The sequence below is a fragment of the Dromiciops gliroides genome, chromosome 3 (genome assembly GCF_019393635.1).
Source record: "Dromiciops gliroides isolate mDroGli1 chromosome 3, mDroGli1.pri, whole genome shotgun sequence".
Taxonomy (NCBI): domain Eukaryota; kingdom Metazoa; phylum Chordata; class Mammalia; order Microbiotheria; family Microbiotheriidae; genus Dromiciops; species Dromiciops gliroides.
This window is the reverse complement of record NC_057863.1, coordinates 45,857,177-45,873,042: the sequence shown is the minus strand read 5'-3', so window position 1 is coordinate 45,873,042 and position 15,866 is coordinate 45,857,177. Positions and strand designations below refer to the sequence as shown.

General features: G+C 42.7%; 1 protein-coding gene across 2 annotated transcripts in view; it reads right to left on the bottom strand.

Moving 5' to 3' along the window:
- Positions 1–273: 273 nt before the first annotated feature.
- The window catches only part of CLRN1 (clarin 1), a 51,742-nt gene continuing 36,149 nt past the window's right edge, over positions 274–15,866 (bottom strand). Inside the window, exons 3-5 of one of the 2 annotated variants that reach the window (XM_043998511.1) lie at positions 8,662–8,682; positions 5,179–5,192; positions 274–539 (exon numbers count right to left, since the gene is read on the bottom strand). In XM_043998511.1, the coding sequence (XP_043854446.1) occupies positions 274–539; positions 5,179–5,192; positions 8,662–8,682 (301 nt within the window). The remainder of the gene's footprint in view (positions 540–5,178; positions 5,193–8,661; positions 8,683–15,866) is intronic. The other variant, XM_043998510.1, reaches the window with a different exon arrangement.

The following is a 15,866-nucleotide window of genomic DNA, read 5'->3' as shown; positions in this document are numbered from 1 at the left end:
CTTTCACCCATTCCAGTTCACGATTCCCTTTGAATACCTGGGGAAATGGCTTCCTGCTGTTTAAAGCATCACTCCTTCCCATACTATGTTCTTCCTTCTGCCACCTTCATTTTCTTCCCTTGCTAGTGTAGAAAATATCCATTTACCCCAAAAGTCCCTGGTCAATATGTATTTTCTTACTTTGAATCTATTTAGATCTAATTTGGGGGCAGAATTGCCAGGAGCAAAGGATGCCTCCTTCCTCGTGTGGACAATGATAAAAAAAATCATCTTTTAGTACATTAGATCTGCTGCTGCACTAGTAGTCTCAAAATCTTTAGATTTTGAAAAAGGGAACTGAAACCCAGCAAGCCGGATTAAAAGCCCATTCAGAATGTGCACAGAGAAGCACATAAAAATGATCCAAAAGGAGGTGGCATATTTTTCACTGTGAGTTTTGTATATGAAAGTCCCTTCCTTATAATTTGCAATTTTCTCTGAGAGATGGTGCATCTTCACTTCAGAGGCAAACAGTATCATAACAAGACAACCACAGGAGCCTAAAACAAAGAGAAAAAACACAAGATGAGGAGATGAGCAAACATTTCTCAGTCCTGGTGGCTGGTTGGGGTCAAGAAAAATGGGGAGGAAGAGTAAAAATTAAGAAGATATTTGTTGTATTTGGAACAATGCACAAAAAGTCACTAAACCTTGCAAAAGCTTTGACCCAGCAATACCACTACTAGGTTTCTACCCTATAAAGAACAAAGAAAGAGGAAAAGGGCCCATATGTAGAAAATATTTATAGCAGATCTTTTCAAAGTAGCAAAAAACTTAGACACTGAGTACCCATGTATTGGTAAATGGCTAAACAAATTACAGCATATGAATGGTATGGAATGTTATTTTGCCATAAGAATGCCAAAACAAACCATTCAGAGGAAATGGGGAAGACATCTATGAACTGATGCGGAGTTAGGTGAGCAGAACTAGGAGAGAAATTTTTACAAAGAAAAAAAAAAACTTTGAAAGACTATGGAACTCACAACAGTGTGTTGACAAACCACAATTCCAGAGGACCAGAGATGATGTCAGTTACCCATCTACTGACAGAGACATGATAGACTCACAGTGCAGAAGAATACATAAATTTGTGGACATGGCTAATGAAGGCATTAGTTTCTCTTGACTCTGCATATTTGCTGTGAGTGTTTTCTCTCTCTTTCCTTTTTCTTCCTTCTTTTTTCTTTCTTTCTCCCTTTCCTTCCTTCCTTCCATCCATCCTATTTTTTCTTAAGAGCCATTTTAGGTGGGTGGAATTGGGAACAAGACGTTTGGAAATAGAGGATAGTAGAAGGGCCTAGAGAAAGAAAACTGCCAAAAACAAACTTGTTGCTTTACTATTGATCCTATTTACTCAATCAAAATTAAAAAAATAAAATAATGAGATAAATTTTCCTTGAATTATAGAGTCACAAAAACTTGGAGGTTGGAACCCTTGGTGCCCATTTAGTCCAACCCATACCAAAAAAATTCCTGCATCCCTTGCATTCAACCTTTACTTGAAGATGGCCAAGAAAGAATGGGAGTTCCATCATCTCTCTAGGTGGCTCAGTGGATAGAGCACTGCCCCTAAAGTTGGAAGGAATCTGACCTCAGACACTTACAAGCTGTGTGACCCTGTGCAAGTCACATAACACCAATTGCCTTAAGCATCCAGGGCCATGTCCAGTCATCCTGATGTATATCTTGCCACTGGACTGAGATGGCTCTGGAGGAGTGAGTGAGGTTGGTGATCTTGCATAGCCCTCCACTTAAATCCAATTCAGTGCAAGTCAGGACATCACGCCAATGTCATGGTCCTCTTGGAGAAAGAAAGACAAACAACGAAAACTTCTCTAGGCAACCTGTTTCCCCCCCTGAAAACTGGCTTCCTTATTTCTTCAGAACAAAATAAGACAATTGCTTGTAAACTGGTTTAACCATTTTGTGTTTCATGCTGAAAACCAGAGTTCTCCCTGCATTAAAATTACAACTAACAATAACAATGGGGTACTTCCTCTTCTTCTTTCCTTTGAAAGTTGCAGAGAAAATATCACTGCTTTCTTTCCATGAATGCCTTCTCTGGGCCATGCAGTGAAGGCACCTTTTTATAAAGATATGAAATCCTGGTATTTCTTTCACACTTGTAAAGAAAATTGAAGCTTGGTTTCCTTTTCAAGTTGTTAACTATTTCAAAAATGCAGCTTTGTTAAGGGAAATGTCTCTTTATTGAGACTATACTTTGAACTAAAGCAAGAAGTCTTTTTGATGTCTTAAGAATCAAAGCTCTTTTCCAAATTAATTTGGCCACATCTTCAGACATGATGGGCACACGGAGCCACTGAATACAAGAGACAATGTTCTCCCTCTTTCTGTTTTGTCCCAGCAACCAGCTGGAGAGCATCTAGAGGAGTCAACTAGGATGATAAAAGGTCTCAGATTCATGCTATAGGAGCATCTGTTGAAGGAACTGAAGATATTGAGATTGGAGAAGCCTGAGGTGCATGTGTGTGGGGGTGGTAATGTGAAGACCTGTCCATAAGCATTTAAAGGCCTATCACATGGAAGAAGAATTAAGCTAATTGTGATTGGCCCCAGAGGGCAGAACTACAAACAAGAGGGACGGGAAGGTAACTCAGGCTCAATATCAGGAGAAACTTCCTAACTATGAGATCTATGGCAAAGTGAATGGGCTGCTATGGGAAATGGTAGGTTCCCACTCACTGGGGCCTTTGAGCAAAGGTTAGATGAAAATTTGTTAGATATGTTGCCAAACAAAGGAATTCTCTTTCATGTATTGGTTGGATTGGATGGCCACAGAAATTTCTTCTGACTCTAAAATTCAGCAATTCCCTGAACCTGGTCACTGGCTCATTCAAGGCCTGGGGAGGTGTGTGTGTGTGTGTGTGTGTGTGTGTGTGTGTGTGTGTGTGTGGTGGAGGGGTGTCTAAAAATAGAATGGTTTGGATTCCAATGGGCTGGGGAAAAACAGGGTTCCTATGCCTGATTTTCCCCTAAATCTATATTGTCTCACCTCAACAAGTATTTATCAATCAACCAATCACAAAGTATTCATGAAATACCAAATATGTACCAAGCACTGTCCTAGGTACTGAAGACAGGAGCAAAGAATGAAGGCAATCCATAATTGCAAAGAGCTTAGATTCTAATGGAGGAGATGTGTACACACATGCATGTATACATATGTATGTATATGTGTAGGCATATGTATATACATGCATATATGTGTATGTACATAAAATAAAAAGTTAATAAATACATTCAGTAAGGTCTTATTTGGTATAGAGTAATGAACTAGGTACTAGAGAAAAGAGACTAAGTTTAGATAAGATCAGGCCATAGTTGTGGACGTCAGAGAAATGAAGGGAAAATAGCTACAGTTGAGGACTGGCTTTTTTTCCTCTTTCTTTGTCAATGATACTGGGTGGGGGCAGCTTAGATCAAGCTTAAAGGGACCAAAGTTGGCAGACAAACTCATTTGTAGTGGCCAGTCTCAGGCAGAGAAGTATTCATGGACAACTGTAGTGGTGGAGGACAAGAGCATCTCCATGGGTCTTCCCTAAACCCTGGGTCACCACTTCAGAAAGGTTGTTGGTTGCTGCTCTCCATAGAATTCAGGGGAAATAGAGGCATAAACTCTCAATTTCATAGATTGAGGGCCCATTCCCTAACAGAGAGATCCTTCACTTCATTTTTCTTGGACCTGCTATGCTTTGAAGACTAAATTACAGGGTTATAGAGGTAGAGAGCTGCAAGGCATCTCAGGAATCACCTGGTCCAAATCCCTTTTTATGCTGGAGGAAACTGAGACCCAGAGAACTTAAGGAACTTGCCCAAGCTCACACAGACTGGATGGCAAAGCTGGGATTTGAAGCTGGGGTCTGACTGCAAATCCAGGATTCTTTCCATCATAAGAAACTGCTGGGGATTGCTGAAGTATGGGGTTGCCACTGAGTGACATCCAGTGTTTTTTTTTTTTTGTTTGTTTGTTTGCAGGGCAATGGGGGTTAAGTTACTTGCCCAGGGTCACACAGCTAATAAGTATCAAGTGTCTGAGGTCGGATTTGAACTCAGGTCCTCTTGAATCCAGGGCCAGTGCTTTATCCACTGCGCCACCTAGCTGCCCCAGACATCCAGTGTTTTTGAATCAATGTTTACCAGTTTATAGGCACCCAAGCAATGCCCTAGGTCATAGTGGGATGTGGAATCGCCCTAGATTCTTGTCATTAGTGTTGAGTCTATTCCATTTGACTCTGGGGTCTTGCCATCCTTCCTTCAGGTGATATCATCCTCATCACTATCATTGATATGGCACTTTAAGGTGTGCAAAGTGCACTTACATTGTGATCTCATTTAATCCTGCCAACAGCCCTGGGAGGGAGGTACTATTATTCTTCTCATTTTACAGATAGGGAAACCGAGGCAGGCCATGCAGTGACTCCCCAGAGTCACACAGCTCGTAAGTGTCTGGGGCTGGATTTGAACTCAGGTCCTCCAGATCCAAGGTCAAGCACTCTACATATTGCATCACCCCATGTAACAACGTGCATACCCACATTTGTGTTTTCTTTTATTCTATTTTATTGATGCTTTTTGTTTTTAACGGCACCTTTTTAATTTTTCTTCCTTCCTTCCTTCCTTCCTTCCTTCCTTCCTTCCTTCCTTCCTTCCTTCCTTCCTTCCTTCCTTCCTTCCTTCCTTCCTTCCTTCCTTCCTTCCTTTCTCTTTCTTTCTTTCTTTCTTTCTTTCTTTCTTTCTTTCTTTCTTTCTTTCTTTCTTTCTTTCTTTCTTTCTTTCTTTCTTTGCAGGACAATGAAGGTTAAGTGACTTGCCCAGGGTCACACAGCTAGTAACACACACTTATTTCTAAGTCTATCCTTGCACACTCCCCTGCCTGAGGAGCCTTTCCCTTTAAAACCGAAATTTGAAAAGAAATAGAAAGACAAGCAGTTCAGTAAAACAATCCACAAACACATTGACCACAGCTCACAGTACATTCTGCACCCCATAGTTCACTGCCTTTGCAATGAAGGGACGCACTCAGCAGGTGCTCACTGAGCCCTCGTGCCTATCAGCAGAAACAACACATACGTTCTGCTCATCTGGCAAATTGCTCAAACATCTAGAATTGGAAACCCCTTCTCTGGTGTCTGAAAAAAAATTCAGGCTTGAGTTGGTGGTAACCAATTTAGTTGCCACCCACAGCATTTCTACTTTTCTCAACCGTCTGGGGAAATAGTTAAGAATCCTGTGGGTGGTCCTACCCTCAGATCCCTGGATGTAGAGGAAATTGTGAGTCAGGTGGGTCTCCATTGCTCTAGGCCTGGAACAGGGAGGAGATTGCTTCTTAAACACTGTGGCCATGACAAACTATCCTGCTTCATTTATTTCTGAAATGCCAAACCAAGAACCATTTCGATCACCATCTTTCAGTCAGTGTCAGAGGCAAGATCCAATCCCAAACCTTTCCTGACTCCAATCCAGCATTCTTGCCTCTTGCCATTCAACTTTCCTCCCTGGCATGATGAATGCCTTGGCTGGAGGAAGAAATATCTGCCTGTGGTGAGCTCTGATATTCTGTCAATTTATGCAAAAATCTCTTGAAAAATCAGTCGCTGAAGATTATGTAGTCAAGGGAGAATTCCAAAAATGGAAGATGTGATCTTCTCCTGGGGCTTCATTTCAAATGATTGATGGCTGCCATATCTATCCATGCAGACAATGAGCAATGGGGGGAAAAGAGAAAGGGGGTTCATTTCTCTGCACTGCAAAAAAAATACAGATAGAGGATGGTAGGTACCTCTGCTGCAGACTCCCAGGAAGCCTGTGGACAGGGAGTAAGAACAATGGGTTTGGGTCTTACCTTTATTTAGGAAATGAAGACCCCGCCCCCGCAGGTGTATTGAAATCAAAGCAATGGCCAGCCCTTGGCATCAGGAAGAGAGAATGGCTCCATGTAGGGGAGAGTTCGATTAAAAAGCAATTTTTTTCTAAGTTGATGACAAGGTCAGAGAAATATAGGGTCTGGTTTTACCTGCAAATATTTAGTTGTACAAATAGTATACAGGAGAGGAAAATTAACGCAACCACTTTGACATCGGGGATAGCTAGCTCTTTATAATTATGATAGAAAACAATATGCAGGCACAATGATAAATGTTTACATAATTAAATTCCATTAAAAAAAGAATCTGTTAAATCCCCACAATGTAAAAGGCCAGGTACCAGGTGCCAGAGATACAAACACGAAAAATGGCCAACCCTAAGCCCTTGTGGGATAGGGGATGCACCATTAGAGGGCATGTGAAACAATAACTAGTGTGCTAGAACTGGAGATAGAAAGATTTGAGTTCAGATTCCTTATGTGATGTTTTATGAGTTGTGTAGGCATGAAGACTGGACGGCTTGGTGCTACAGTGGGTAAAGAATGGCACTTGAACTTAGGAAGTCATTTAACCCTGTTTGTCTCATTTGCAAGCAAACCATTTCGGGGGGCAACGAGGGTTAAGTGACTTGCCCAGGGTCACACAGCCTGTAAGTGTCAAGTGTCTGAGGTTGGATATGAACTCAGGTCCTCCTGAATCCAAGGTCAGTGCTTTATCCGCTGCACCACCTAGCTACCCCCTCGAGTATCTTTGCCCAGAAAAGATGGGGGTCACAAAATCAGACATGACTTTCAACCTGTTTCCTCAACTGTGAAATGGTGCTGACCTCCCAGTGTGGTTGTGAGGATTAAATGAGTCAATACATGCTTTGTAAACCTCAAAGTGGTATATAAATTCTATATGAGTTTTGTTAACTTCTCCAACCTGAAGTCTCATTATTAGTAAAATGGGAATACTTATAGTTTCAAGGGGATGTTTAGAGGCTTAAAAGGGATAATGTATGTAAATAGCTTTATAAACTTTTAAACCCTATACAGATAATCCAATGTGATTCAAGTGTCAATACACTTGTATAAGGACAGATTTGATAGGAATTGTGGAGAATGGAGATTCCCTTACTCGGTTACACTCTTCAGAGATTGACTCACCTTTTTAGGAGAGGGGGGTTCTTCTTTTTTTTTTTTTTTAAGTGAGGCAATTGGGGTTAAGTGACTTGCCCAGGGTCACACAGCTAGTAAGTATTAAGTGTCTGAGGCTGGATTTGAACTCAGGTCCTCCTGACTCCAGGGCCAGTGCTCTATCCACTGCGCCACCTAGCTGCCCCAGGAGCGGGGGTTCTTAACAAAAATAGGAGGAAAAGGATGGACCACAAATTAATGACCAGTTGCTAATATGCTAATATAATTTTGATTTCTCTCAGAATAAAGGAGAGCTACAAAGTACTCTGGGGAAATCTGAGTAGGGAAAGAATATTTTCAGTGTTAGTGATCAGGGAAGGTTTCATTGAGGAGGTGACACCTGAAGTGAGCCTTGAAGGAGGAGGAGTGACCCACACAGAACAAGAGGGAGTGCTTTTTGGGCATGAGAGATCATATGTTGAGTCCAGGGAAGAGTCACTGGTTCATTTTGGCTAAACAAAGTATGAAGGGGGAGGTCATGTGTTTTAGCGGGAGGCTTTAATTGTGATTGGTCTTCCATTAGGTTCTGTAAAAACTGTCCCAGGACAGTTCACAGAATCACTGACTTTTCAACCTGGAAAAGGGACCATCGAATTCCATCCCTTCAATAGATGGCTGGAAGAAAATGGTTTTAGTGCCCTGTTCTGAAGCCCAGCAGCCATGGCCTGGAGCTGTCAGCCTCTCACCCTGAAATTGTGCCTCACATCCAAGCATGAAATCCCTTCTCTTCACCATCATGGCCCCATTTCTTCTGCTAAACACTGCCTCTCAGTGAGGACAACTCTGGGCTATCTTCTGTGGGTGATTTTGCCTAATTTTAATCAATCTCCTCTCATGCTGTTCCATGGTCACCGGGCACTGCCCTTCCTTGTCTGCCCAGCACACGAGGCCATCCATTATCCACCCTTCCCAAGGAAGGCCCAAGAGGAAAGTAAGATGCAAATCTTTCCCCCTTGCAACACTAAAATAGCTCTCTAGGAATGCACACTCATGCTACGGAAGCCTGATTATTACATACAGGATGACCAATGCAGAAGATGAATTTTTTAAAAATGTGCCTTATTTTCTTGTTTCTTTGTTGATTAATTATATTTTGTTGCATATTCAAAATTAATTATGCAAATGTCAATAGCATCTGCATTTTTAAAGGACAATAGGTACCACATTTGTTTAAATCACTTTGTACAGCTTGTCATAGAGACTTATAGTCTCCCCTCTTCCCCAGAGACTGCCCTACCCTATATGCCTAGGCAGTGTAGTGTTAGTGGAAAGACCCCTGGCTGGGGATCAGGAAGCCTCAGTTCAAATCCCATTCTTCTGCCTGCTAGCTGGGTGACCTGGGCAAGTCAGGTAACCTCTCTGAGACTCTTGTACCTTTCTAAAAGAGGATGATGATATTTATACTGCCTGCCTCACAGGGTCTTTTATTTTTGCAGGGCAATGAGGGTTAAGTGACTTGTCCAGGGTCACACAGCTAGTAAGTGTCAATTGTTTGAGGCTGGATTTGAACTCAAGTCCTCCTGAATCTTGAGCCAGTGCTTTATCCACTGTGCCACCTAGTTGCCCCTAGGAAAACCCTATGTCAGTGGGATGTACTGTTCTGGTCTGTGAGATACTTTGGGGTATTCTGCGTGGTGGAATGGACAGAGGGCCAGCCTTGGAAATAATAAGTTTGAAGACCTGCCACAAATAGCAGATATACGTGTATATGTTTGCATAAATATGTATAGGGGTAGATAGGTAGATAATGGATGGATAGATGGATGGATGGATGGATGGCTGGATAGGTGGATGGATGCATGGATGGATGTAGATGATATAGATATAGTTAAATACATGTAGACATACAAATGCATATATACATCTGTTATATGTGTGTATATATTCATATATCCATATACCCATATACATATATGCACAAATACACAAATATTTTGTGTTTATTTGGGGGTGGGGTGGAGGGACATCATACCTGTGATTTCATTAGTACAAGGAAGTCTTTTTGAGGAGAAATAGATTGGCACCTGCTGTGCTGCTGGGAACAGTAGACATTTGGCTTAGGTTCTGCTAATTAAAGTTAGGCGGTAGCTAGTTGGTGCAGTGGCTGGAAGGCTGTATGTGGAGTCAGAAAAACCTATGCTCAAATTTTGTCTTAGACATTTCCTGGCTGGGTAGCAAGTAACAACCTCTGTCTGCCTCTGCTGCCTCATGTATAAAATGGGGATAATAAAAGCACTTACTTCCTAGGTTTTCTGTGAGGATCCAGTGATATATCTGTATGGTGCTTTTAAAACCTTAAAGTGCTATATAAACGCTTGCTTCTTCTATCATCATTGCCATCACCACCAGTACCACCATCATCCCAATCACATAGCCATTATATCAGAGTCAGGATTTGAACCCAAGGCTTTCTGTGTCCCTGGTCACAATGGTATTTATATATCAAATATAGGGTATCCCAAATACTCTTGTCTCCTGACCCCAAACGTTATCATTTTAAAACCATATTCTTCTAGTGCTGGGAATAAAACGTGGTATACCAAATAAAGGATCATTTCTGCAGGCTACCTGTAAGCAAATGACTAATAAACTTTCAGGACCCCCTATGCCCCCACAAAAATGCCTCCCAACTTTTGATTATAAATTACAAATGAGCTGCTGATATGTGAGGGTGGAGGATATTCCCACACTGGGTACTGCCTACACTAATAAAATCACACGTCTAGAAACCACCATTCGTACCTCACCCAGCCAAGCACAGCTGCCAACATCTTCACACATTTTGGATATGTTACCTTCCACTGAAGTCCTACCCTGTTGTTAATTGTTGTGTGAAGGTGAAGGTGAAGGTGAAGGTGATAATTTCTTTACTTCTATGTCAGGCAGTGAGAGCTTTGACAGGTCTTATACCAACTTGGAATGGCTTTAATGAATGTGGGCTTGGGGCAGATCAGCCATCAGAAGACCAGCCAAGTGACTCCCACAGGCAGTCAATCAACAAGAATTTAGCAGACATTTACTATGTGATTCCATCTACCTCCTGATGAAAGAAGTGATGGATTCATGCTGCAGGATAGATATCCACATTTTTATTCATGAACAATGTGGTCATTTGGTGTGCTTGACTGTGTATATTTGCTTACATGGGGGGTTGTTTCCTTTTTTTCTTTCAAATTTGAGATGGGGGTAGTCAGAATGGAGAGAAAATCAATTCTTATTAATTGAAAAATGAAGTAAAATCAAAACGTGCCTTCTATGTGCTGGTGTGCTCGGTACTGGGGTTTAGAGAGGCTTATCACTACATACATAAAATCCAAGTGATGGATTTATTGGCCATAAGAACTCATTTAAGAGACAAAAGGCACAAAAGGGTTGAGACCTACATTAGTAGAGAGAGGACCTCCCCCACCCCCCACCATGCTTGTGGAATCCTGGCTCTTTCATTGCCCTGAAATATGCTTTGTAGGGAGTTTTGGTCTGTTTATTTGACTGGACCTTTGTTTTCATAGGTATAGGAAATTTATTGCACCAATGAAGAACTCCACCCGCCCTGAAACTTTGAATGAATGAATTGGTGGTGTAGTGGATGTATGGAAAGCTGGAGTATGGAAAAGTTGAATGAATGAAAAAAAAGCATTTATTAAGCACTAAACACTGGAAATACAAACACAATAAAACAGACAGTCCCAATTCCTAGGAGTTTACATTCTAATGGAGCAGACAACATACAAAGGGAAGGATGCTTTGGTTTCAAAAGTAGACAATAGTGAGTGGGACCAGTAGAAAGTAGATTGAGGGGCAGCTAGGTGGCACAGTGGATAAAGCACCGGCCCTAGATTCAGGAGGACCTGAGTTCAAATCCAGACTCAGACACTTGACACTTACTAGCTGTGTGACCCTGGGCAAGTCACTTAACCCTCATTGCCCAGCAAAAAGAAACAAACAAAAAGAAAGTAGATTGACACAGCCCATCCAGGAACAATGGCAGAGACAATTTGATAGTTCAGGATTCTAGACCTAGAGGGTGGAACTGGGGGAGACTGGGTGCTTGCCCAGGGGAAAGGTGGCTAGTGAGGAAGACTGAAAATAAAGTGAAGAATAGCTGCAGTGGAAAGTTTACCAGGAAGAAAATTTCTCCAGGGTGGGAAGGAGGCTGTCCAGGCTGCTCCTACTGCTCCTGATAATAATAATCATTATCATTGACATAGCACTTTAAGGTTTGCAAAGAGCTGAACATATGTTATCTCATTTGATCCTGGGAAGCAAGTGATATTATTATTCCCATTTTGCAGATGAGAAAACAGAGGCTGAGAAAAGTTAAGTGATTTTACCCAGGGTAACAAAGCTAGTGAGTGTCTGAAACAGAAGTACAGCTTTCTACCCATTGCTCTTATTTTTTTTTTTCATTGCTCTTCTAGATGCCTCTACATGACTAGATGACCTAGAGAGAGGGTGGGAAGCTAAACCATGGTTGGGGCTTTTTCTGAAATGGTGGTCTCCAAGGCTTGGTGATAGGGCAGCTAGGAGGTACAGTGGAAACAGCATCAGGCCTGGAGTCAGGAAGACTTGAGTTCAAATCCAGCCTCAGACACTGGCTGTATCACCCTGGTCAAGTCACTTAACTCTGTTTGCCTCAGTTTCCTCATATGTAAAATGAACTGGAGGGCAGCTAGGTGGTGCAGTGGATAGAGCACCGGCCCTGGAGTCAGGAGTACCTGAGTTCAAATCTGGCCTCAGACACTTAACACTTACTAGCTGTGTGACCCTGGGCAAGTCACTTAACCCCAATTGCCTCACTAAAAAAACAAAACAAAACAAAATGAACTTTACCAAGAAAACCCTGAATGGGGTCATGAAGAGGTGGACATGACTGAAAGGACTCAGCAACAACAAAGACTCGGTCTTTCAGAGTTGCTTGGTGCATTAAAATAAGTGACTTGTTCTGGGACACATGGCTAGTAGTTGTCAGCTCTTCTTGACTTGTAAGTAGACTCTATCCACTAGGCTACACTGCTTCTCCTATCCTCATGTGTTTGCAGTGTGGGTGTCTATGCATATGTGCACGTTTATCATGCACAAAGGCATAAACGTAGCTTGAGGTAAATGAGATTTTTGCCAGTTTTCATGTCATGCCCTACATGGTCTGAATAGACAAATTTTATATCATTATGAAAATGTATTTATCAAGCACTTAATAGAGGGTGGTCTTGTGCAAAGGGAATTAACCCCTCCCTGCCCACTAGGGAGTTTAGGGTTGGGAGGGAAATCAGCAGCCCCAGACTCTGGTCTTCCGGGGTGGGGCACGGCCAGCATCTTTCAGCAGATATTGGGCCTTGAATAATCCTTCACCCGAGGAGGGCTCACCCTGGCATGTCAGCCCACACCCTGAAAGGGCCCCAAGCCGACCCGGATGAAGGGTGCAGGACAGAGCTCCTCCCAGGGCCTGGCAGCAGGCCCCAGAGCATGCGTCACCCCTGGCTGTGAATTCTGGGCTCGCAGGCACCCCGCAGGGTGGCATGAAGCACCAGGGATCTCAAATGTGATAATGGTGATGATTATGAACACCAGGGGCCCGTCTGGAGGATCATCTCCTCTGCTCATGAATATTCATCTGAATTCATTGCTCACAGAGGGCCACCTTCTCAGAGAGCTGCTTCTGCTGGGAAATTGTGTTTCCTTCCCAACTGACTTGTGTGTGTGCACGCACATGTGTGTCTGCATGCATGTGTGTGTGTGTTCATGGTAGATGGGCCCTGGCCTTCGTGAGCCAGGAATACCTGGGCTTAAACCCTCCCTCTGATGCACCTTCTGGGTGTGTGAGTCTGGATGAGCCACTCTAACCTCTGTCTGCCTCAGTTTCTTCATCTGTAGAGTGGGAATAGCCATAGCACTTGCCTCCTGGGATTGCTGTAAGGATCCAATGAGACTCTGAGTCTAGAGGTTAACCTAAAGGCCTAGGTACAGCTAGCTGTTAACATGCATGGCTCTGGCTGTGGAAGGAAGGAAGGAAGGAAGGAAGGAAGGAAGGAAGGAAGGAAGGAAGGAAGGAAGGAAGGAAGGAAGGACTCATTAAGCACCTGATATGTGCCGGCCCTAGTGCTAAGCATTTTTACCAATATCAGTCTATTTCCCTGGGATGTAGGGGCTATTATCATCCCCATTTTCCAGTTAAGGAACTGAAGCAGGCAGAAGTTAAGTGACTTACCCTGGGTTTGAGGCTGGACTTGATGGTAATTTGAAGGAAAGACTATTAACCACTGGAGGGATCAGGGAGAACTTCATGGAGGAGGAAATGCCTTAAGGAGAGTCTTGCATAAAGGTAGAGACTCTCAGAGGAGAAAGGACCTTTTGAGTATAGGAGATAGCTAGCTACTCTACATCAATGGAAGAGGGAGTTGGAGTGGTGGACTCGGGGCTGGAATGCCAAGTTCATGAGATAAAGGTAGTAGGGTAGTGGACAGTAGACCAGGGAGAGCCATAAACACCCGACTAAAGAGTTGGGATCTCATCTAGTAGTGATTGGGCCAGACCTGACCATTAGGAAGAGGATTTGGGCCACTGTTTGGGTATCCAGTAGTCTAGGCCAAAGGTGAAGATGGCTTGAAGACACAGGCACAAGGTATGTCATAGGCATAGGATTAGACAAGATTTGTCAGCTGCTGATGGAATATCAGGGATGAGGGAGAGGGAAAGGAGAATGCGGTTAGGATTGTACTGAGAGGGGCAGCTAGATGGTGCAGAGGATAGAGCACTGGCCCTGGAGTCAGGAGGACCTGAGTTCAAATCCAGCCTCAGACACTTAACACTTACTAGCTGTGTGACCCTGGGCAAGTCACTTAACCCCAATTGCGCAAGAAAAAAAAAAGAAAAGAAAAGAGGGTTGTACTGAGCAGGGGAGAATGGTAAGATGGTGGTGTCATAAAAAGGAACAGGAAATGTGGAGGTGGGACAGGCCTGGGTAAAAGATGCCTAGGGCCATTTTGGACACAATGGCATAAAGATGTCCAGCAAGTAATGAGTGAGATGAGACTAAAGTTCAGGAAGGAGGGTATAGGTTGGATATATTTACTGTAACAGAAATGAGAAGCAGCACAGAATTATAAAACATAGGAAGCTGGCTTCAGAGTCAGGAAGACCTGGGTTCAAATTCTGATTCTGACCTATACTAACTATGTGACCCTGGGCAAATCACTTACTCATGCCCCAAGTAATGCCCACAGTCACAGGAGTCCTGAACCTGGAGTCTGTGAATTCTGTGTGTGTGTGTGTGCTATTTTTATAAGTATATAATTGGTTTCTTTAGCAAACCTACATATAGTTATCCCTTCTACATTGTGACTTTCCCCATTGTGATTTCAATATATTGCAGGTCTGCATAAGAAATAAAATGGGAATGGGCAGTGGGGGGGCGGGGCGGGGGGGGGCGGGGAGTTTTGCAGAAGTTGCAGAAAACACACAAGGCCAGCAGACAAAACAGAAACATTTTAGAAACTCTGAAATACATAAAATATATGTATACTATTGTATAATATCAAGATATTTTATCTTTTAATACATACCCTGTAAAAGAAAATGAAAAAATTCAGACTTCTCTGATATGAAGGGGAAGGTCAAACAAATTTTACATGGATTTGCTAGATCATGAGGGAGAGGGCTGCAGGGGGGAGGGGTGCCACACTCCAAACTCCCCTTCCCCCACAATGTGGAAGGGATAACTATTTTATTTTAGGGCATCTGGGTGGTCCAGTGGATACAGTCAGACCTAGAGTTAGGAAGTCCTGAGTTTTCTCTGTTTCTCTGTCTCTGTCTCTGTCTGTCTGTCTGTCTGTCTGTCTCTCCCTCCCTCCCTCTAAAGTGTTTTATATTAAAGTGTTGTATATGTGTCAGATAATATTACTGAAAAGGATAGGCTATGTAGCTGCCAAGATCCAGAGACTGTTTTCATTTTGTCTTTTTATCTCTATTGCTTAGCATAGGACCTTGCCCATTAGACCAGGCCAACTAAATGCTTGTTTAGGGCAGCTAGGTGGAAAAGTGAATAGAGCACTGACCCTGAAATCGAGAGGATATGAGTTCAAATCTCACCTTAGACACTTAGTAGCTGTGTAACCCTGGGCAAAAGTCAACCCCAATTGCCTTAAACATCCAGGGCCATCTCCAATTGTCCTGATGTATATCTTGCTACCAGACCCAGATGGCTCTGGAGGAGAGAGTAAGGCTGGTGATCTTGCACAGCCCTCCCCCACTTAAATTCAATTCACTGCAAGTCACGACATCCCCCCAATGTCCTCTTTGAGAACAAAGGACAAACAAGAGCAACAATGTGTTTGTGTATGTATATGTGTATGTGAATATGTGTACATGTATTTATATGCATGTGTATATGTATGTGTGTATACAAACACACACACACACATATATATTTATACACATAGGGTGGGCCCAAAGTCATGATGCTTTAATAACTTGGGTTTTTGGGGTTTTTTTTGGCAGGGCAATGGGAGTTAAGGGACTTGCCTAGGGTCACACAGCTAGTAAGTGTCAAGTGTCTGAAGCCGGATTTGAACTCAAGTTCTCCTGAATCCAGGGCCAGTGCTTTATCCACTGAGCCACCTAGCTTCCTCCTTAATAACTTTTTGAAACTTATTTTTCCTTTATTTTCTCCATTTATGAGATTTAATTTTCTACATATAATATAAATTCATTTTCTATATATACTTTGTAGGATGCTAAGGTATTGTAAATTAAAAACAAGAAATAA